This window comes from Mustela erminea, chromosome 15, assembly GCF_009829155.1.
Source record: "Mustela erminea isolate mMusErm1 chromosome 15, mMusErm1.Pri, whole genome shotgun sequence".
Lineage (NCBI taxonomy): Eukaryota > Metazoa > Chordata > Mammalia > Carnivora > Mustelidae > Mustela > Mustela erminea.
In genome coordinates, this window is record NC_045628.1 from 58,241,375 (window position 1) to 58,266,115 (window position 24,741).

A 24,741-nucleotide genomic window follows, 5' to 3' on the forward strand; every position below is an offset into this window, starting at 1 on the left:
ATTTGCCAAAAATTACTCACAGAGGATCTTGAAACCCAGAGAAGAGCTAACTGGGGGTTGCTATTGAATCCTGTTACTATAGGGTATTGAAAAGAAAAACCAACAGTTCTATATATAATTCTGATCCTGTTGTGCATTTGCCTGTTAACCCCACAAAATGCCTATGTACATTTACAGGCATCTTTAGAAAGAATGAAATATCTTTAAAGCATAACAACTGTTATGGGTTGAATTGTGTCTCTCTAAAAAAAGATACTTTGAAGTCCTAACCTCCAATATTTCAGAATGTGACTTTACTAGCATATAGTGTCATTGTGAGTATCATTAATTAGAATGAGTCTTCAGTACAGTGAGCCCCTAATCCAAAATGGCTGGTGTCCTTATAAGAAAATTGCTGGGGTGCCTGGGTGAAATCCTCTCCCAACTCAAATGCCTGATAGTGTTGCCCTCATACCGGCCAGCAAATATTTATTGTATGTCTGCCGCATGCCAGGCACATATACACGGCGTTTCCTCTCCTTGCCCGTAAAAGAACACGTAGCGCTTCTTCCAGGTAAACTTTCTGCGGGCTCCCTCTTGGCCTGGCTTCTTCCGTTCTCCGACACGTGGATCGGCAGTCAGCAGTCCAGCTTGCCTCATCCACTCGACCTCTTCCTCGGTGACAAAACTGCACAAGGCTCTGGCCACCGCCAGACGTATGGCTCCAGCCTCGGATGACCGCCCACCGCCCGAGACCGTGCAGGTCGTGTCGTGTTTTCCAAGTCGGTCGAGGAAGTGGAAGGGGAACATCAACTGTTCTCTGTCTTGTGTCACTGGAAAGTAAAGCAGGTAATCAATTCCATTTACTTTTATTCTTCCCACTTCCACGCTCATAAACAACTGCTTCTGCTTTTGCGCTCAGTCAATTAAGTGTCCAACTCTTGATTTTGGTTGGGTCATGATCTCAGGATCATGAGATCAGTCCCATGCTGGGCTCTGCACTGAGCATGGATCCTGCTTAAGATTCTCCTTTTCCCTCTCTCTCTGCCCCTCCCCCTTGTCTGTGTGCTCTTTCCCCTTAAAAAAATTAAAAAAAAAAAAAATTGAGATACACACACAGGGAAAATACCATGTGAGGAAGGCAGAGAATAGAGTTAGGCAGCTCCAAACCAAGGAATACCAAATATTGCTAACAAACTATCAGAGGTGAAGAGGGATTCCTCTGCAGATTTCAGAGGGAGTATGGCTCTGCACCCAATAGGCAGTAACTCTGCATTTTCTGGAGCATGGTGATCTACTTTGTCTCTATGAATTGGCCTATTCCATACCTTCATATAAGTGGAATTATACAATATTTGTCTTTTTGTGTCTGGTGTATATATTTCACATAATACCTTCATGGAAAAGAAAAGAAAAGAAAAGAAAGAAAAGAAAAGAAAAGAAAAGAAAAGAAAAGAAAAGAAAAAATATATAGGTGTGAAAAAGTACAAGTTAAAATGTTACTGTGGAATACGTTGTATTAAACATCTAGTTGAAATGAGAAATAGGTGAAAAGAAAAAACAGAGAAGAAACATGAGAAATAATTAAAAAAAAAAAAAAAGTTGTATCTGAGAAATACATAGGCTGTGAGGTAACACCTGGAGCTTGAAATACTATTTTCCCCTGGTGTTGGGGTTTTACAATTTTATGGGGACCGTAGGGTTTTCATCCTCTTGTTCTTCCAGCTTGTCTTCTGGTGGAGGGGCCTGCTGCATTGTTTTTCAGGCAACCCTGTTTGGGCAGATTTGCCCCTTGTCAGGGGGCTGGGCTCCATGGAAACCATTTTGGGGGGGCTTTTGTTATCTGGAGGCTTTTCAGACCTTTTGGGAGGGTCAGAGCAAAGGGAAATACAAGCACCCAGACCTCTGTCCCAGGGCAGAGTAGTCACAGTCTGCTCCTCTCTGAACACTCTAGAACACACAGTCTTCCTTTCTGTAACAAGCACCCCTGAAAACTGCAGCCTTCCATAGGTGTTGCCTGCCCCCAGCAACCCTGTCAGCAGTGGACTGAGGGCCCCGCTTATCTCTGTCCTCTGAGCTTCCAGAACTGTGAGCCCTCAGCTCCGGGGTCTTCACTCTGGGTCTTTCTCTCTTTCTTTCTTTCTTTCTTTTTCTTTTTTTTTTTTTTTTTTTTTAAAGACTGACTGATTGGTTTGAGAGACAGAGAGGGGAGAACAGAGATAATCTTCCTGTGGACTCCTGGTTGAGCTCAAAGCTCAATCACTAACCCATGAGATCATGACCTGAGCCAAAACCAAAAGTCAGATGCTTAACTGACTACACCATTCAGACACCCCTCCTTGGGTTTCTTTTATATCTTTTGTGTTACTACTTAGCATGTTCAATCTTTCTTCTAGTTTCTTGGACATATCCAGTTAAGTTATAATTATGTTTTTTCCCCACTACAAATTGTGTCAGCTGTGTTATTTCTGGGTATGTTTGTATTGATTTATTTTTTCTCTCTCCCTTATGCATTGTATTTACCTGATTCCCTACATACCTACTAATTTTTTTTTAATTTAATGCCAGATAACATGAATTTTATCCTGTTGGGTTCTGGATATTTTTGTATTCCTATAAATGTTTCTGAACTTTAGGATGCAATTAAGTTACTTGAAAAAGTTCAGTTCTTTAAGGTGTTTCTTTTAGATTTTGTTAGCAAGATCAGAGCCTTGTTTCTTCTGAGGTTAATTTTTCCCCATGAGACCATTTTCTTTTCAGTAGTATACCCAACATCTTCTGAATAATGAAGCTTTCCATTCTCACTGGCTAGAAAAGGAAATACTGCTGGTGCTCTGTAAGTTCTAATTAACCACTTTGAGAATTTTTTTCTTTTTCTTGCTTTAGATAGTTTCCTTACATACATGTAAATTCTCTAACAGATAATTGAGGTAGATCCTCTGCAGATCTCTAGAGTTCTCTGTCTTTGGAATTCTCTCTTCTCTGCTACTCTGCTCTTCAATTTAGACAATTACTAAGACTCCCAGTTTCATCTTTCCACCTCATGGAGACCAACAGACTCTGCATGATTCTGCCTTCTCACACACAGTCTGAAAATTCCCTCCAGGAAGTAATCTGAAGTGTGATAGGGCTCAAGTGCTCACGTTGTTTGTTTTCTGTCTCCTAGGAAATCCCATTTTGCAGTCCCTTTGACTGCCTGATGTATGATATCTGATGTGAAAACTTTAAAAAAATACTTCTGTCCATTTTTGTTTGTTTGGGGTATAAGGGTAAATCAGTTCTCATTATTCCATTGTGTTTGGAAGGAAAGTCAGAAAACATTTTTGGTTTAGAAATATGAATTAATGTATTTTCTCTTGTATTTACTTTTGCCCTTTTTCCTCTTAACTTTTACTCCTCATTTAAGAAGTTGCTAGCCATAACAACTATAATATCGCAAAGGGTATGAGCAGATGCAAATGAGGGCTTGCTCAGAAGCCAAGCATGTGGACGGATGGTTAAAGGTCCAGGGATTGGTGTTCTGGAAGTCTCAGAAGATGCCAGCATGAACAGATAATAGCAAGGACATGGTGTCCACTTTTCATGATACCACAGCTTCGTGAAAGCCCTAGAATTTAGATGTACACAGGGAGATAGAAAAATCTCTGAAGTTACGGGGATTCTATTTCCTCCAATATAATAGAATGCATTTAAATTTTATGGCTCTTGCATATAAAGCATTGCACACCCTGAGATAAATGGAATATTAGAAATAAGAAACTAAAGAGGATAAGGGGGTTAGAAGAATGAAGATTTATAAATTCTTAGCCATATTTGAGTGATAATGACTTATAAAAGTTATGTACAGATATTAGGGCAATAAATGTAAATTTAGGATTGCACATGGGAATTCCCATGGGAATTAAAAAAAAAAAGAGGTCCCTAGGAAATGAGTTTATACAGAAACTGATGAAAACAAAAATGGTGGGTGGAAGCAAGATATGTCAGGAAGCAGAGAAAGAAATTTAAAGCTACTGGCAAACACAACAAGTTAGCGTTCACAGAATAGAGAGTTTCAAGTGGGTTGTCAGCAATATTTTGGGCAGAAAGAACATGTCATGTTACGATGGAAAATTCACAGCACACGTATGGACTCACCTCCCTTCTGGATCCTTAGCAGCTACAACTGAACTACAATGGTACTTTTTAAAATTGGGCCCAACAACATCTTCTCAATTCTTCCCAGTTTAGTTTTCCAAGTATGCAAGATGAAAACTCTGAGCCTATTGGATCTAAAGTTAGGGACTCTGACTTATTACTTGGCCTTGAAAGCACGATTTTTCTCTTTCCCGTAGTAAGAGAAATATTACTATGAGCCCCTTTGCCTGCTATTCAAGTATATTTATATGCCATTTCTATATTTAGCAACCCCCAAAATTGATTCATAATAGTGCCTTATATTTGTATAATATGTCACTATTTACAAATCATGGTTATACCTTACACAAAATCTCAAAATAGAACTATATGATGGAATGAGCAAAAATTATTAAAACTATAAAATTTATAAATTTTAATTTATAAATTACAAAAATTATAGTCATAATTTGTGGCTGATATAACTGAGACTATCAGAGCTTAAATGACTTCTTCAACATCACATAGCCACTAAAGAGCAAGATCAAAGCAAAATGAATGAATGAATATCTCTGGCTTCAGGCAGTACTCATTTTCAGTTCAGGTTATTTTTCATCATTTTCCAGATGAAAGTTCTATTTTTCATACCTTGCTTTCCACTCTGAGCTCTTCAGCAAAGGAGAGGCTGAACTTTTCTGGTTACCTGTTAAGGAAGATTAAATTATTCAGTATCTACTTGTGACAAGCACTCAGTTAATCACTGTACCTTTGGTGTTTTATATCACTTAGTTTCTATAGTGGACCCTATGAGTATATTGTTTTATGCATGAGGAATTGGAATCTTGGGAAGTTTAAATATCTTACCCAGGATTTCACAGTTAATTAGTGGAGATACAATTCTAACCATGATAGTGTGACAAACTAATTTTATTAAATTTTTCCTGGGCCTCAACTTCCCTTGAACTGAAAATCTTCTGAAAGCTATTTATTCATTTAGTTCTTCTCAGATATTTATTTGTACCCTCCAGCCGCCCATGCCAGGAACCATAGAAGGTACAGAAATATAAAGATGGTTATCTGGGTATTCTGTAAGTTTGTGATCCACACACTGTCCTCTACCTGAAACCCAAACACCCAGATCACTATTGCTCACTGACTTGCAAAGTCATTAATCACTCTTAGAAAAGTCAGAGTGACTTTTGCAGTCTAGTAATTAATCCTGGGGCCTGTATGTTTGACTATAGTACTCTCAAATCAGAGCCTGGGTGAGTGGGTGGGATCATGATTGTACCTTTTCACAGTATTTCTTTGCTGACATGAAAAATGTCCTTATTTCACTGGTATAGATTTTTTTCCCTTGAGGTTAACATCTGAGCAGACGGACAGTGTGTGGGTGGTTATCATCACCATCTGCATTTGCCTTGTAAGGATCTTAGGAGTATCATCAGCTGTTCTATGTGATTTTTATAAAGCTCTATATCCTCAAGGGAAAGCATAACAGAAGGACAAAATCCTTTAGCTATAAAGGGGATAAAAGGGCATGGACCTGGGTTGGAGAAGAGGGCAAAGCGAATCGTGTGTTTATTATAGCTAGAGTTTGCTTTTGTGTACACTTAAGTAATGGAGAGACAAAAGAAATGAATACAAATTCAGAACATAAAACCCTGGAACTTTTGTTTATGTTTGGCTGGTGGGAACATTTTGTCATACTGGATATTCAAACTTTCTATTAAAGTTTCAGAAGAGCAAAGTAGACAAGATATTCCTAAGCTGCAAGTCCCAGAAAGCACATATATTTTTAGATTTCCTGATTTATTGTAAGAATTCTTGAGGTATCTGTGTCTGATTAAATATAAAGATAATGCTTTCCCACCAAGCTTCTAGAAAAATGGATGCCCAAGGAAGACCTGATGTTTGCCCTGATGCTTTGCTTAGTCTTGTGAACATCTTTACATGTGCTCTGGGTAGGGTTGAATAGCATGAAACTGAGAAGCAGATCTTTGAGATACAATAGTCTGTCTTACCTTTTTCCTCCATAAATGTGAAAGGAAGTTAAGTGCTACAACCATCTTTTTTTTTTTTTTAAAGATTTTATTTATTTATTTGATAGAGAGAGATCACAAGTAGGCAGAGAGGCAGGCAGAGAGAGAGGAAGGGAAGCAGGCTCCCTGCTGAGCAGAGAGCCCGATGTGGGACTCGATCCCAGGACCCTGAGATCATGACCTGAGCCGAAGGCAGTGGCTTAACACACTGAGCCACCCAGGCGCCCCTACAACCATCTTTTCTTGACAGTCCATCACTATAGCCTTTCAGACCTCTCAAAGGCAAAGGGCCTGAGGAGATGAAACCTGCTTGCTTTGGTTTGTTTTATTCTAGGCTCACTATGGGATGAAGGCTTTAGCTTATTGAGAAAGGCCTTCCTGTAATTCATCTTCACCTCTTTAGCTTGGTGGTTGGCATTTAAAAGACTTCAGAATATTGCGAGTGGGCTTCATTCTTTGGAGCACTGTTCCATTTAGCAAGAAAATCTTCAGAATCATCCACATTAGAACTGAACCACTGTGTAGTCCTTAGGATTACATCAATTTTGTAGGGCTTTTGCAGGCCTGGTAGAACTGTTTTGATTTTGAATCTGTTCTTATAGGCCTGAGGACTTATATTTGTGCAAAGAATTGTTTTTGACCTCGATAGGAGTGTTTATGGAAGATTAAATAATTCTATGAGAAACTCAAACAAGAATACATTATCATTCTAATTAAATTTAAATGTGGTTTATTAAAGAAATATCCAGTATCCAATAGCTACCTACATAATGCAAGAGTATGATTTAATAAACAGAAAGAGAACATTGATAAATGATCAAAACTTCTTTTAGTTCATACATATTATTAAGAATATTGAAGGTTATTGGTGTATTTGGTAGACTGTATTTCAATTTGCTATGATCTATTTTGTGAAAATCAATTGATAAGTAGTAGTTGTCATTCTCAGCCAAACCATGGCTCCTATGTCAAGGACTCTATCTTAATTATAATGAAAACATCAGCAATAGCAAAACAATAATAATTACTGTGACTTTGGAGGACTTTCTGTGTCAAATGCTGAACAAAGTGTTTTTGCCGTGTCATTTATCTTCTCAGTAACCCTAAGAGATAGGTACTGTTATAATTTCATGAGTGCGGCAACTGAGGATTACTGATGCTACATAACCTGTCCAGGGTCACAGAGTTAGAAGTTAGGAGTGGTGAAGTTCAAACCCAGGCCACCTGGCTCAGGGCCTTTGCACTATGACTTCATACCACCTGTTTATATGCCAGGTTTTTGCTTGTGTGTTCCTCCCCCTCTTACTTCTGGTACTTACCACAGTGCTCTGATAGAGGCTTTAAACTCATTTAATTGGATGAAAAGAAACGTAATATATTAAATTTAGCTGTGGATATCCAATGATCTTCTTACATGACCTACTGTATATAATGGACTCACTTACCAATAATAAAGATGGACTAGAACAAGATCCTTATTACTTGTCTTTCCTTCTTAGGAAGAGCCTGTGTTCATCATGAGTCATTATCTTTGGTGGTTTTATCCCTTTCGGCTGTCAGATGAAAGCTGTCAGATGAAAGATTTTATTCAGTATTTAGCCTTCCTGGTGATGATCCAGTATTGTCTCAGTCATGATACTCAAGCGTATAACCCAGATATTTGATCGGATTTAATGCACTAATCTGAGTAGATTTGCTGAATGAAGTGTACCATCCTTTTTTTTCAGAAAAACATGATAAATGAACCTCTCAAAACTACAAATAATCTTACCAGACTAATTAGTTTCATGTGTTCTTTCATTCATTGCTCTCTCAAGCTCGCCTCACTTCTTCTTCTTCTTTTTTTTTTTTTAAACATTTTATTTATTTATTTGACAGACAGAGATCACAAGCAGGCAGAGTGGCACACAGGGGCAGGGGGTGGGGGAACAGGCTTCCTGCTGAGCAGAGAGCCAGATGTGGGGCTTGGTCCTAGGACCCTGGGATCATGACCTGAGCCGAAGGCAGGAGGCTTAAACCCACTGAGCCACCCAGGCACCCCTCTCCTCCTTTCTTTTAAGAATCATTTTTGAAAGCTTGACATAATTTCTGCCTTTACAGAGTTCACTTATAGTGAGGGTGACCAGTAGGTAACTGCATATTTATAAGCCTAAATACTGAGGCCTGAACACAGGCAGGAGGAAGTTTCTCAGAAGTGGTAGTTCCAATGCTGAAATTCAGTCCAGACAGGAGGGAAGGTCAGTTCCTCAACAGCCTGGCCCAGTGGTCCCCTTTTCATATTTTCCAGGGATACCCTGGAAGAAGGAGGCACACGATTTGTGATATTGGACTGGATGTTCCTTCTCCCTCCTAAACACACATACAAGAGGAGAAAAGAGATATAGAACACAAGCATAGGTAAGCAATTTGGACCCTGCTGAATGAAACTAATATTTTTTTAGAAATTATTTCTTTCTAAAGCTATAAAACCATCTTACACATTCCACTCCTTTCTATAACCAAAGCTGGAACCATGTTGTAGGGCATCTAAAGCAGAATGTTTTTGGAATTTTAAATTTGCTGTATTTCACCCTACAGCTATCATAGAAAGAACTCTCACAAGAGGAAAAGAAAGGCCAAGTATTGTAGCGACCTTCTCTTTTGCTGTGTGACACTGAGTCACTAAGAGTGCCTCCCAGGGTGCTGCTGAGTCACTGCTGATGCTCTTCTGGGTGACCCAGGCAGGAGCATAGGCTGAAACCTCTGTTAAGGACAGGATGCTCTCTATTCCAGAAGCAGAACTAGATCTCTGGAGGCTTGGTATGTAAGGGTGGCACAGAGCTCCCAGAAAACATAATAATTGCTGTGATTATGATTACGAGTGTCTTTTAATTGCTTCTGCATCATGCCAAGTATCTTGGGAAGGAAAAAGTGGGGCCTTATGAATAAATGATCACTTAAAATATTTAAATAGATGATTATAATATACAACTTTTGAATACTTTGCTTTACATTACCCTTGAAGCTATGAACTTCCTGCAAAATACGGAAAATTCATGCTCCATCGCTGACGCAGTTTAGATGTCTGGTAGCTTGAAATACATACATACGTACCTCTGTTCAGAAAAATTTGTATCAGTAGCAGGTAAATTAGGAAGTACTTAATTACAAAATATGGAGATTTATGATGTTTATTTCAGGGATGGGTTGGAATATATATTAAAAACTGGTTTACTTTGGTTGAGAAAGAGGCATTTTCTAAGTTACAAAATGTCCCTTTTATATAGTAAAATCCAAGACTGGTGCAGCACAGTGGAAGAGTTTTCCTATATACCGTAGTTTAGAAGATCAGAGGACATGATCCACCAAACAGAAAAAAGTAGAAAGCTATTCTCGGTGGGGAAAAGAAGAATTTAAAGAAGTTTCACAGAATGGAAAGCTGTTACCTGAGTCCCTGAAAACAGACCTGCACCCCCCATTTCTTGAGCCTCAGGCCATCACACTCCAGTAGGGTCCCAGCAGGTTAAGAGGGAACGAAAGAACATGCCAACCCTTGGTCTGTTTCTGGGATCAGCATGGTGCAGAAGTAATAAAAAAAATATAAAAATAAAAAAAGGACTCTGGGAAGAGGGAATTTTTCAACAGATGGACCTGAAATAGCCCACAACCTCCCACAGATTATGGAGCATGCCAGGAACCCAGGAGTTGTTAAAATCGATGTTGGAAGCTAGAAGAGGCCCAAGGTCAGAATGAAAAGGTTGTAAGTCAGAGGTTGGCAAATTGTGGCCAATGGGTCATATCCTGCCAGTATTCATTTTTATGGCCCTAAGGTCTGAATGGTGTTTACAATTTCAAAAAGAAGAGAATAATGATGAAGAGAAGGAGGGAGAAAGAGAAGGCAAAGAAAAGAGAGGGGAAAGAAGAAGACTGATCATCATCACCGCTACACCACAAGATGAGCAAGAAAAAGGAAGAAAAATATACAACAGAGACTGTTTGTGGCCCACAGAGCCTAAAATACTCTTTCACTACAGGGCCAGAAAATGTTGGCCAGCCTCTGAATATAGGGTCTTTGTAATGAAGGCAGAGCTCAGTTGTTGCCAACGTCAGCATCCAGAGCCAGTAGAATGCCAAAGTAGTCCAAGCTGGAGTAGAAATATCCTGATGGACGCCCACATAGGCACCAGAGCAAACTTGACCACACCACCATGGGAACTAGGAGAGCAGGGAGAAAAACTGTGCTTTGGAGGTAACTCCTTGTAAATGCATAAGAGTAAGTAAGGTTCATCTTGAACCCATTTATGGGTCTCAGGAGGGAGAAGAGAGATGTAAGCTCTATTGAGAGAGGAGAAATAGCTGTGATTGAGAATTTGAACTTTGAATCAAGTATTACATGAGGCTGAGTTAACCTGAAAATGGTGGCCTTAGTTTAAGACTTCTTAATGTAGGCATTTTACCTTGTTTTCTGGGATATTAGAATAGAACTCCAAGGCAAAATAAGAATAGTCATTGGAAGAAAGGATTATTTTTTATTTGTATACATTTATGCTAGTTACATGTTGATCCCAGTTGCATTAAATGTATAAAAGAATTTTCTGCTTACGGAGTGGTTGTGCTGTATTTAACTAACTTGAAATCTCAGTGGCTTGTCACAACCAACTGTTTATGTCTCACGCATTACTTGTTACTGGTTGGTGAGCAGAGGGCTCTGCTGCACATGGCCTTTCAGAGACCAAGGCTAATGGAGGCCATGGCATCTTGTAGCTGTGCTAAATGTAGTCTCTGAGGTCACTACAGAGGGGAAGAAGGGGATGAAGGGGGAATATCAGCTCTAATTGTCTTAACCTGGAAGTAAATACATTGTTTCTGTTCACAGCCCATGGGAAAGAATGAGTAATATGATAGCCACTTAACGGCAAATCTTGGAAATGTGGCAGAGGGAAAGGAATAGCTAATTCCAATCATCCTTTTCAAAAATTATCATAGTGTTTTAAAAGTGTACATGCTTTAGAAAGTGTGGTAAGGTTTTACATAGACAAAGGCTGATAATTTTAAACCAGTTTTAAGACAAAATAATGCATAATGCAAAATAATAAGCATAAATAATAAAAGGTTTAGGCAAATTAAAATAATGAAAAATGGAAAAAAGTAAACTTAGGGAAAACATAATTTGATTTCCCAAGATATATTTTATTTTTTTAGAGTCAAAATACACATGTAAATACATTTTTCCTTTTTAAAAATTCCAGTTATTATAGTGCTATATTAGTTTCAGTTGTACGATATAATGATTGAAAAATTCCATATATCACCTCGTGCTCATCTCGACAAGTGCACTCCTTCATTTCCCATCACCCATTTAACCCATCCCCCTCCCTCTCCCCTCTGGTAACCATTAGTTTGTTCTCTATAGTTAAGAGATTTATTTTGTGGTTTGTCTCTCTCTCTCTCTCTTTCTCCCATTTACTCATTTGTTTTATTTCTTAAATTCTTCATGTAAGTGACATCATATGGTATTTGTCTTTCTTTCACGTATTTTGCTTAGCATGTTACTCTAGTTGCATTCATGTCCTGGCAAATGGTAAGGTTTCATACTTTTTTTGTGGCTGAATAATATTCCATTTTGTGTGTGTGTATGCATATATTTGTATATATATGTATGTAAACATAGGAAAATATATACATATATAAATATATACATATACAATATACATACATAATATACATATGCATATATATTTATATATACACATACACACAGACACCACATCTACTTCCATAATTTGACTGTTATAAATAATGCTGCTATAAACATAGGGAGATTCATGTACCTTTGAATTAGTATTTTTGTATTCTTTGGTTATATACTCAGTAGTGCTATTGCTGGAATTTGGGGTAGTTCTATTTTTAACTTTTTTTTGAGGAATGTTCAGACTGATTTCCAGAGTGGCTTCACCAGTTTATATTCCTGCCAACAGTTCAAGAGCGTTCCTCTTTCTCTACATCCTCATCAACACCTCTTGTTTCTTGTGTTATTGATTTTGGCCATTCTGATCAATGTGAAGTCATACTTCATTGTGGTTTTGATTTGCATTTCCCTGATTGTGAGTGGTGATGAGCATCTTTTCATGTATCTGTTAGCCATCTGGATGTTGTCTTTGGAGAAATAGCTGTTCATGTCTTCTGCCCATTTTTTAATTGGATTATTTGTTTTTAGGTTATTGAGTTTTATAAGTTCTTTATGTATTTTGGACACTAAACTTTTATTGGCTTTGTCATTTCGCATCTTCTTCCATTTAGTGGGCTCTCTTTTAGTTTTATTGATTATTTCCTTTGCTGTGGAGAACTTTTTATTTTGATATAGTCCCAATAGTTTATTTTTGCTTTATGTTTTCTAGATAGGCCTCAGGAGACCTATCTAGAAAAATTGTAACAGCCAATGTCAGAGAAATTACTGCCTATTTTCTCTTCTATGATTTTTATGATTTCAGGTCTTAACATTTAGATCTTTATCCATTTTAAGTTTATTTTTGTGTATATTATAAGAAAGTGATCCAGTTTTATTCTTTTGCATAGCTGTCCAGTTTTCCCAATACCATTTGTTGAAGAGACTTTCTTTTCCCCGTTGCATGTTCTTGCCTCCTTTGTTGAAGATTGACCGTATAATTGTGACCATATAATTGTCTATGCCTCCATGTTCATGATGGCATTATTTACATAGCCAAGGCATGGACACAACCTGAGTCCATCAATTGATGAATGGATAAAAAAGTTGTGATGCCATAAGTATATAGCTTTATGATAAGTGAAGTAAGAAAAATACTGTATGATCTCATTTATACATGGATAAGAATAAACAGAAACCCCAAAACAAAAAAACCAAACTTATGGAAAAGGAGATCAGACATGTCTTTACCAGAAATGAAGGGTGAGGGAGGGGGGATTTGAGGAAGGTGATCAAAAGGTACAAATTTCCAGTTATAAGTATTAGGAATATAATACGCAACATGATAGCTAGAGTTAACACTGCTATGTGAATTTTAGGAAAGTTGTTAGGAGTGTAGATTTTAAGAGTTCTCAGCACAAGGAGAATTTTTTTTTCTTTATCTTTATATGAGATTATAGACATTAGCTGAACCTGTTACAATCATGATTTGGTAACATGTACAAACCTAATCATCATTAAACATAAAGTTGTGTAAATTATTTCTCAATAAAACTAGAAAAAAATTTTAAGGTAAAAAAAGGCTATCTACTGTTTCCTTCAGTTATATGGCATTCTTTTTTTTTTTAAAGAATTTATTTATTTATTTGACAGAGATCACAAGTAGGCAGAGAGGCAGGCAGAGAGAGAGGAGGAAGCAGGCTCCCTGCTGAGCATAGAGCTGGATGTGGGGCTCAATCCTAGGACCCTGGGATCATGACCTGAGCCAAAGGCAAAGGCTTTAACCCACTGAGCCTCCCAGGTGCCCCAATTATATTAGGCGCCCCAGTTAAAAAAGGCTAAACTAGGAATTGAGAACACATCAGTGGTCTTCAGAGATTGGGGTAGGATGAAAGAATCTGGGGAGTAATGAAGCTGTTTTGTATCATGGTTATATTATGGCTACTGAATTCTATGCAGTTGAGTCACAATCCATAAAACTATACACCATAAAGTGGAATTTTAATGTATATAAATTTTGAAAATTTTAAACACTAAAAAATAATATAAATAGTATTGTCTATGAAGTAAGAAAAATTGGCACTGAGTATCATTCCCTCCTTGAAAAATAAACGAAGGACAGCTAATTGTGAAAATTTAAGGTGAAATTTAAGAAGTTTTTCAAACAAAATCTCAGGGAATTCACTGCTTCCATACCTACTCTATAAAGAATTTGACTGCTTTAGGCTGAAGCATAATGAGCCCAGGTGAAAGTACAAAACTGGAGGAAGAACTGAAGAACACTGGAAAGAGTAAATATGTAGGAAAATAGAAAAAAAAATTGTTATTTAAAACAAAAATAACAGCAATGTATCATGGAGCTTATGGCATTTTAAAATGGAAGTCCTAGCACAAAGTGTTGAAAGACTATATGGAATTAAACTATTTAAGGTATTGATGTTTAGGAAGAGGTAAAGGAACTTGTGGTAGACTAAAGTAATGGATTTATAATCATAGCAGAAGAAGACAGAAGATCTAATGGGAAAGTTAAGTGATAAAGTGCAATAAAATAAAATTTCATGATTATCCAAGCAGACAATAAACATCTGAAATGGTGCTCAGTATCATCATTCTTCAGGGGAATATTCAAAACCAAAGGGAGATATTAATATAAACTTACCTGTTAGAACCTACCTATAGTTATGAAATAAACCACCCCCAAATTTAATGACTGAACAGTAACGATAATATTTTTTCTCAGTTCTTCATCTGGACTAGACTCCATTGGGCAATTCTGTTCCATGTTGCTTTTACTGAGATTGGAATTTCCAATGTGGCTTTTCACTCACAGGTCTGACACTTCAGTGGAGATGGTTGGAGCAGCTAGGACCCAGCTGAGCAGTCCATCCTAATGTTTCTGCTTCCCTTCCACCTCTCCATGCAGTCTCTCTAGCAGCATAGTCAAACATCTTTATGTGGTGGATCAGGTCTCTCAGAGTGAGTGTCCCAAAAGAACAAGCCCCAGTGGGCAAGTGTTTATCAAATCTTAGTTTATGTCATGCTTGTTAAGATTCCATTGGCTGAAGTGAATCACATGGCCAAGACCATAATCAGTATGGAAGGAGATGGCACAAGGGAATGAATATTGGTAATAGTAGACTATCACATAGCAAGAATGACTGAAAAATTGACCTGCCAAATGTTGGTAAGGTAGCAAAGCAACTAAAACTTTTATAAATTGCTAGGAGTAGAAATTGGTACAACGATTTCAGAAAATTTTGGTGGTGTCCGTTAAAACATATCTGCTATGAGCTAGCATTTCTTCTAACAAGAAAATTGAGTAATTATTTCCACAAAAAACTCTTATGACATTTTTGTTACCTTTATTCATGAAAGTCAAAAATTAGGAACAAATGTCCATGAACAGGATAATGGATTAATACATTATAGAGGAGTAATGAAACGGAATAACATACAATAATGAACAAAACCTTATTATAGGTAACAGCCTAGATCACTCTCAGAGACATTATGTTCTATAAAACAAAACAGAAATGAATACATATTGTATGATTCAATTTAAAAGATGACCAACGGTGCTAGATTTAGCACTAGAAGGTCCACATCTGGGGCATTCCTCAGTTCCAGGCAAATTAGGGTGGCTAGTCATGCTACATTTGTATGAAGTTTAAGGACAAATGTAATTTATCCATGTTTATAGAAGTCAAGGTAGAGGTCACTTCTGGGTTGTATATTGGATGGAAAAAGGCAAGAAGGAACTTTCTACAGTGTGTTAACTTTTTCTATCCTCAGTTACATGGTGATTGCATGGGCATAAATACATGTAACATTTCATTAGCTACAAGATTAGTGTAGTTTATGTACATTACTATTTGAATGTATACCTCAATAAAAATTTAAAGATAAAAAAAATAATTTCTACTACTCACTGATTGTGTGATCTTAGCAATTTCTTAAAAGTTTGAGCTTATCTTTCTCACATATAAAGTGAAGGTAGGAGGATCTGCCATAGTGGTTGTGATGTTAAATCAAATGATATTTATAAAGTGCTTGGCAGATGGTAGTCATTCAAATAGTGGGTCACATCTCTGCACATCTGAGTCCTTCCCAAGGGAAGACTTTCTGTTTCTAGAATTTAACTTCAAATAACTTTCCATGCTTGAGTCATGCATTAGCTTGTGACAAGTTATTTTCTTGAACAACTTTTCCTCTTGGCAATCACCACCTGTGATGAAAACACAGAACAGGAAGCTACATCCCAGCAGCTAAGAATAATAGCAGGCAGTCTTTTTAACTGTTTGGCTTGAGGAAAGGATAAAAAGTTATTGAGTCATGAGAATGGTTTACCACATCACGATGTATTTCCTACTGTTTTCCAAGGAGTCCTGTGAGATATTCCCAGGATACTTGCTGAAGGATAGGCAATTGATGTGAGCTCTTGGCGACCGTTCTCTTGCTGAAAGTAATGTAGTGGTCTCCTTTTGGCAATGTAGGATTGCAAAAAGTCTCGTTTTCTTCGCATATGTCACTAATGGCTTCAGCACAGCTCTCAGAAAGAATGCTTGCTCAAAAGGAACGCTTATAATTCTGTGTTGAGCAGCACATCTATTTTTTTTTCTGTACATTTTAATCAACAAACAGTACGCTTGTAAATACAGTGTGTCACATCACAATGCTTGCAGGTTCTGAAACTTGTGATCTCACTTCATTCACTTGCTTTTATGCCTTTAATGGAAAGAAATGTTCACCTTCCTCTTCAGTTGAATTCCTAAGCTACCAGAAGGTCTACAGACCTAACTAGGAATTCTTGTGACTTTCAGATGCAACTTGTCAGGGGGACGGGAATGCAGCATGTCCCTGCCATCCTGTTCAGTGTAACATTCTATTTATTCTTCCTTTGTCTCTTCATGTAATTTCTGGGAAAAGTTCACATTATTAGCAAAAATATGGAAACATGTTCTTTGTAGAGCTCTTCTGAGTAATAATTTGTGGAAATTAGAATTATTCAAAAGAGATGTGTAGTTAAGGAATAGGTTCCCCTATGTTGGCTACGATGAAAACAATTCTAGTTCCCATGAAATAATGTGGAATTAAAACTAGAGTTTGACTTTACCTCCACTCTGTGCAAGTGTGGACAAGTCACCTAAATTCTCTGTATCTGAAAATGTGGAGTATTAATACCTGCCCCTCAGATTGCTGTAAAGTATTTATAAAATCAGGCAATGAAAGGAGCACTGTTAAACTAGTTTTCTTAGTAAATGCTTCATTCATAGCAGATTCATGCTGTTCATTCTCACTCAAATGGTTCCTCAAAGCACAAGGGGTCCACCCTGAAAGCAGATAGTAAGGACAGGGGCTGGAATGATAATATCCTTTACTTCATCCACAGAAACCAGCCAGAAGCATATATGCCTTCAGCTCATGCTAACATTTCCACCTCCCTTCTGTGGTTTGGCCTTGATCCAAGTGCTCTCCCCCTGGGAAAGGTGCTTCACAACAAATGCATGATAAGCCCTCCAGTGTTAAACAATTGTTGAATAACGAATGTTAAATAACAAAACCATTAATTGCCTCAAGGAATTAGCTGATTCTTGCTTGTTTCTGAGAAAATCAATATTTCCTAGCCAGGTTTCTGAAATGAGGGAACTGAGCTTTTGAGAACACTGAAGACTTTAAAGAGCTGTTTTTCTTTTTCTTTTTCTTTTTCATTCTTCTGCCTTTGTATCCCTATGTTTCAGAAAGAAATTCTGCAGATTAGAGATATCAGCTCAGAGCAAGAATGGCTTGTACATTATGTTGAAATAAATTTCTAATTTATTTTATACAAAGACTAAGCTACAGGTTTTTTAATAGTTTGGATTCCATTTGTAGCACCTAATCTATTGATTTGATGCTGGAAATGATATAAAAATTTAACTTTTTTGAAACTTGGTGCTTGAATTGAAAGCATACTGGGACATTTATAGTTTTTGTCAACTTGCTTTTTTAGAATGGCGACTAGCAGAATGATTTCAGTGTCATATAATTGCTTGGCTTTTTCCCTGTGGTCGGGGGAGAGGAGGGTTGTGAGCCAGGTGGGTAGTTGAGAACATCGAAGTAGACTTTGTGATGTGATTTCAGGGAGTCAGAATCACTGAGGTATCCCCTCCATATCCTCCATGATGCCTGATATTCTATGATTAAAACCTAGTTCCTTCACTTGAGACTTTGTTTCTTGATGAATAAATAAATACCTAGGCCCCACCTGTGGACACCTTGGTTCTATCCTGGAGGTCTGGCCAGCAAGGGCTGCCTCCCAGGTGATTGTGAGTGTCATAGAGAGCATTCTCGGGTGCAGCTCCGCATATCACTTGGAACCCACAGTCAGCACGTCTCTGGAAGAAGGAATAATCTGCATTCTCCCAGCCCTGGCTCCTGAGCATCTTAGGGTTTTTTGTTTTGTTTTGTTTGTTTGTTTGTTTTATTTTTTTGCTATCTACACGGACTCACTTTATTTGTTTTCTTTTTAAAATTTTTAAATTCAATTCAATTAATTAGCATATAAAGTATTATTAGTTTTAGAAGCAGAATTCAGTGATTCATCAGTTGTCTATAACACCCAGTGCTTATTGCGTCCTGTGCCCTCCTTAATGCCCATCACCCTGTTACCCCATCCCCCTACCCTCCTGCTCTCCAGCAACCCTCCGTTTGTTTCCTCTCTTTTTTTTTTTTTTTTAAGATTTTATTTATTTATTTGACAGACAGAGATCACAAGCAGGCAGAGAGGCAGGCAGAGAGAGAGAGGAAGAGAAGCAGCCTTCCGCTGAGCAGAGAGCCCGGATGTGGGCTCGATCCCAGGACCCTGGGATCATTACCTGAGTGAGCCTAAGGCAGAGGCTTTAACCAACTGAGCCACCCCGGTGCCCCAGGTGTCTCTTATGGTTTGTCGCCCTCTTTGCTTGTAGCAAATCTTGTAAGGAACGTATAAATAAAATGTGTCCGGTATTGATACATTTAATAAAGACAAAGCAGGATTTTTAAAAAACAGTGCTAGGTTGTAGGGAGAGTATTGTATTTTATTTGGGGTATTCAGAGAAAAGATCATGATAAGACAATATTTGATCACGGACTAGAAGGAGGTGAGGGCAGTAGCCATGTGCATATTGGAGGAAGACTCTGAGACCAAGGAAGCAGCGAGTAAGGGCAAAGACCCTAAGATGAGAGCACTCATGTCATATTCAAGGAATAGTGTGGAATGTTAGAAGACAGAAGCTGGGGAAGGGGAGACCAGTTAGAAGCTCTACTACAGTGGCTCACTTCTGAGAGGACAGCAAGGGCACAGACAAGGGCAGTAGGGGTGAGGAGGGAGGAGTGGGGCAGACTGAAGAGGCTATGGTGATGCTTGGATTTAGGGAAAGAGAAAGATGAGTTAAGGCTTTGTATTCATGATTGATATACAGAAGGACTTCGGGTTGTAATAGATAAATCACAGTGTGAAAGAAAAGCGCAAATTAGGGAATATCAAGATAAATAAACCAATAAATTAGTGGGGGTTTTGTTGCTGTTGTTGTTTTGCATAACTTGAGTTTGTGCTACTGAAAGGATTTGGGTAGAGATATTCAGTACATAGAGAGAATGTGTGCCTGAAATCAAGGAAATAAGTGGTGCTAAAGATACTGATGTGAGAGTATTGGTAGCTGGTACCATGGATATGGACAGGTTGACTTAAGGAAAATGTGTAAAGGAATTAAGAAAAGGCAGCAAGGACAGAAATCTGGAGCACACAGCATTTTGAGAGGGTCAGACAGAACATTCTTGTGACTGGGTAGGGAAGTGACTCAGTTTGTGCAGATCTTCTTTGCTTCCAATTATTCATTTCCTCCTCACCCTTATCATGCCCCACACCAACCAGAGTGGATAAAGTAGGCTCCTTTGCTTAAGCCAATGGATTGTTAGTGTGAATAACAAATACCACATCTGAGCAAAAGCTTTAATTAATGTGCATGGAATGGCTCTTTCTTTTGTTTCTGTCCCCCACTAGGAAAACAACACAGACCAGATGGTAGCTAATCATCATGTGTTCTACCCCGCAACCCTTATGTACTGTGAACAAGAAATTAATATGTTTTATAAGCCATTGATTTTGGCAGTTGGTTGTTGGTGCAGCCAAAGCTGACCAATACTGTGAAATTAAGTGAGTTGTTGTGGGAGCAGAGATAATAAAATAGCATGAAAAAAGGTGGAGAGTTGCAGAGAATGGGAGTTGGAAGAAGGTATTGAATATGGTATGGTTCAATACATGAGTACTATAAGATACTTGACATGTATCCAGCTTCAGGGCTTAACTTGGCTAGATAATGAAGTTTGTTTCAGACACACACCTTTTGGTTATCCAATCCCTTCTTGTTATTTTTCTGTCCTCCTGTTTCCTGGTATTCCTCCCAAACAAAATGCTTTTCTTTGGTAAGCTGTCCTTTGTATTAGGGTCTCCTGGGGGTCCAAGAGACTTTGAGTGTAAAAGATACTCAGATTCTTTGGGGCACCTGGCTGGTTCAGCAGGTTAAGCCTCTGCCTTCAGCTCAGGTCATGATCTCAGGGTCCTGGGATTGAGCACCTCATTGGGCTCTCTGCTCCCTGCCCCCCCCCCCCCCCCGCCGCCGCCTGCTTCTCTGCCTACTTGTGATCTCTCTCTCTCTCTCTCTCTCTCTCTCTGTCAAATAAAGAAATAAAATCTTAAAGAAAAAAAAAAAAAGATGTTCAGATTCTCTAAAAGACAGTGGGTAGATACTGGTGCCTACCCAGAAAGATGTTCTGCTCTTGGTAGAAGTCCTTATTACTTATTATTCCTTATTCTTTTGAGTTAATGGGGTCTTTTTTCATATCTAAGATAGTACAAAATCTGAAGGGTCAACTAAGCTGTATACCTTTTGACTAATCACTTCTAATGAAATGAGTGCTCAAATTCTTTAAGCGGGGCATGATAACATGAAGGTCGGTGCCTTGTAACTGTCTGCAGAGGACAGCAATTGTAAACTTAAGCTTTAGGGTTATATTTGGGCTAGCAAATTCCTAGATCTGTGAATGTGGATGTGTTATTTGACTCTCTCTACTGTACATATTTTTAATGGTAAAAAAGAACAATATCTTTTGTGTAGTGTTTGATAGTAGTTAAATCAAAAATTACTTACAAAGCATTTAGCACAGTGGTTGGTATGTAGTTAGTGTTCAATAAGTGTTAGCTGTTATTATAGTGATAGTGCTATTATTATTACTGCCCTGTTTCTTAAATTCTTCATATATGTAGTCGAAGTCCTAACTTATCTCTAGACTGGGATTTAACTATGTTTGGATAGGAACTAGCAAGGCTGCTACTCGGGATTAATTTGAATGAGGATTTTTAGGTGAAGGGAGAATGAGAGAGTACATTCCTGTAATGACAAATGTGTCAAGAAAGCTATCTTGGCATCTTCTTCCTGAGTGGTTCTTCCTCATGGCCTAGCCTGGCCAAGCCCAGCTGACTGAATTCCAAGAACTGAGGACTGACATTCATAGAGAGGTAGCTATACTCTAAATCAGCGTAGCTTCTCATGAGGCATTGTTCTTACAGGGGATTCTTCTGGATATGTGGGTGCAGCAACCGTGTTCTCTCAAGAATCTGCCCCTTGTTTTTCCACCGTTCAATCTGGAACAACAGCACCAACCTAGAGAACATTCTGCTAGTGATTCCACACTGCTATCTCAAGGCACTTGGGCATCTTGTAAGTACAGCATTCTTGCCAGGAATGCCAGCCTCCTCAATGTGACTGTGGCTACAGAGGTAAGTCTTGCTTCATATGGGTTCTCAGGCAGTGAACGCCAGCGGTGAGGGGAAGTACAGGAGTATGAAAAGACTATCTGATAATTCCCACAACACTCTTTGAAGATAAATATGGGTAAGTCTTATGAATTAACCATGTTTTACTTCTTATCTGTTATAGCCTAAGACCATTTAGGACTCAAGCCTGGAGCCATGTAGTTGAAAAGTGGGCTGATCTTAAAAACACAATTGTATCCCTTCTTGGTAGATGGTTGAGTTCCCAGTATCTCAAAATTTCCTTCACCTCATATGGTGTATGTGTGAAATTCCATGTAATGGTTACATCTCTTTATTTCTAGGATTAAAAATATATGTTTCCCAGTGGAAAAACTCGTAATTTTTATTAGAAGTAGTTTTGAATATGTGGCAGTGATAAAAGATTTTCAGAAGGTGGCAAGCTCAACGAGTGTGAATATACGTATTTGGTTTATGAAGCAGGTTGGAAAGTAGCTGATAGTGGGCATGGGAAGATGGGAAAGTCACAGAACAAAAGTTGAAGAAAAATTCTGTGAACTTCACAGCTCTGTTCAGACTCTGCGTTAACTCAGTTTAATGAAGGAGGAATATTCATTACAGTGCATAATCACTAGAGACTTTTTTATTCAAATGTTAGTCATGTCTAAAGATTTTGTGTGTGTGTGTGTGTGTGTGTGAGAAATAATACAACTCGTTGCTGTAACAGGTAAATCTTAAAATTGTTCAGTATAAAGAGTGAAAGGTGGGGGTGCTGGGTTGGACTCAGCCGTGTTTAGCTTGTGACTTGGGAGGTCACTCTTTGTGGTGGATATGGAGATGAACCATTCATATCCCCCTTCAAAGAAGGATGTATTGTTCCAGCTGTTGGGTATGCTTTCGGATGTTATTGTCTTTAGAGACAGCCTCAGCTTTAGAGAGCTGCCTGACGCAGGGTCGCTTTCTGGAGTAGCGCGCATCCAGGAAATGACTGAAGTAGATATACCAGTCATTTCAGCTCAACACAAGCTGACTTTCTTGGGCTGTTTTAACTCCCGAGATCCCACAGGGTCAGCCATGGCTGTCATCAGGCCTACTTCATAGCTCGACGTAGCCCTTACGCACTCTTGCCGTCCCCCTCCTTTCCACAGATATTGGTCTAGTCCCAACCTAATATACATGTAGCTCAGAGTCTGCTTGCTACGGATTCCAACCTGGGAAACTCTGAGAACTCGCTTGCAGCCTGCAGAAAAAACAGAGGAGGTCACCCACAAAAGGTTGGATTTGAAAGGGGCACACATTCCTTCCACTCACAACACGAGGTAAATTCAGTTACCTGGGCAAATCCTTCAATTCTTCATTCTATGAAGAATCAGAAATACCCAGAAATGTTGGATGTCTTGCCCACGATGATACAACTCATTCTATAATTCAGATCACTGGATTCCCTGTCCTTCTGAGAAAATAGTATGGTTTTGTTTTTCCCTTCAGATGAGAACTATGTCACTGTCCATCTCTTTTGTCTTTGTTTCAGGAAGTTCAGAAACAATGTCAAAAATAAATTGTAGCAAGTGTGCAATCCCTTACAGAATACATTTCTTTATTTTGTTTTCCATGATGTCATGACCTGCTCTTCTAATTTATCTTTGCCCTGAACTGGTTTTTTTTTTCTTTCCATTTTTCATTTATAGTTTATCATGTTACTGTGTTTCGGTTGCAAATCACCTCAAATTTTTTTTTTTAGAATGAGTCAGAGTGTATATAAATAAGTGAATAAATAAATACACAGAAGCAGATTCAGTATTCTTTATACCAGAGCATCCCATTACAAACCCTTCCATTACAGTTGGGCATCATTATAGCAACATTTCCATCTCATTATAAAATGAATTGACTAAATATACAGAAGGTCTGCTTTGAATAAATATTATGTGTGAGGCACCTGTTAAATAGCCACTGCCTATTAGAACTTCTCATTTTCAGATGGGAAATAGCAATGCAATTTATGATTTATGATTCCTTCGTAAACTCTTCTTTAAGTGCGAATACCTACCTGGCAGATAAAGTTTAATCATCCTCTAAGGAATTTTCTTCTTTTGGCTGCTACTTCTGTCATGTGTTATAATCCTCCATTTCATGGTTGACAATATTGGGTCTAGAGAGGTCGTTGCTCATAGCTCCATACCTGGGGAGCAGCAACATTGTCCTCCTGGTCTTTTTTTTTTTTTTTTTTTCATTAAACTCTCTGTCTTATTTATTTATTTATTTATTTATTTATTTATTTATTTATTAATATTTTATTTATTTGACAGAGATCACAAGTAGGCAGAGAGGCAGGCAGAGAGAGGGGAAGGGAAGCAGGCCCCCTGCTGAGCAGAGAGCCCGATGCGGGGCTTCATCCCAGGATCCTGAGATCATGACCTGAGCCGAAGGCAGAGGCTTTAACCCACTGAGCCACCCAGGCGCCCCTCTCTGTCTAATTTAGAAAAAAGCTTCAATATAGCATTTCAGTGCCATTGTAAAAAGAATGTGGCAGCCAGTGCCTATGCATTCCCATTCTAACTCCCTTTGATATTTTATACATCATGCAGGCTTTTCTCTTGAATTATGAGCTCTGATGTCTGAAACAATTATGTCTCTTGCTCCTTCTCTCTTCTCTTCCCAGAGTTCTGTGAATATTGCCCTCTCAAAATTCTGTCCTCCTTTGCCCTCTCTCGTGATACCCTTAAGCCCACACCCTGTGATCATCTTCATGGCTCAGGCTTAAGACAAACAGTGGGTCTTGTCCAATTCAGCTCTCTAAATTAAATTTTGGTGTGTGTGTGCTGCCCAGTGATAAGAGCCCCAGAAGTCTCCCAGGAGGCCCTAAGAAAAGGTACAGGGCCTTCTGCAGCTAAACCCAAGCTTGAGGCTCAGAGATCTCATCCAAATTGAACTGTTCTCTGATAAGCCTTTGATGTGTAATGCTTTCTTATCTTTCCGGGGCAGCATGTATTTCCCCTGAATTTGGTTAATAGCCATTTTAGTTGGTGCTTTTTTTTTTTTTTTTTAAATTAATTGCATTTAAAACCATATATCTGGGAGACCACAAACTCCAGCTGGGCTCTGGAAGAGGTGACATGTTGATCTATGTTCCCAGCAGAGAGAGTTCAACCCTGGCCTCCACTGAGAGG

General features: G+C 38.5%; 1 protein-coding gene across 1 annotated transcript; it reads right to left on the reverse strand.

The window, feature by feature from the left end:
• Window positions 1–434: 434 nt before the first annotated feature.
• Window positions 435–23,643, reverse strand: LOC116574085 (28S ribosomal protein S9, mitochondrial-like). The gene is given in 5 exon segments (XM_032314609.1): window positions 435–852; window positions 854–896; window positions 21,366–21,442; window positions 22,603–22,811; window positions 23,622–23,643. Coding segments are annotated over 5 exon segments (735 nt in total). The 3' UTR covers window positions 435–468.
• Between the last annotated feature and the right edge of the window lie 1,098 nt (window positions 23,644–24,741).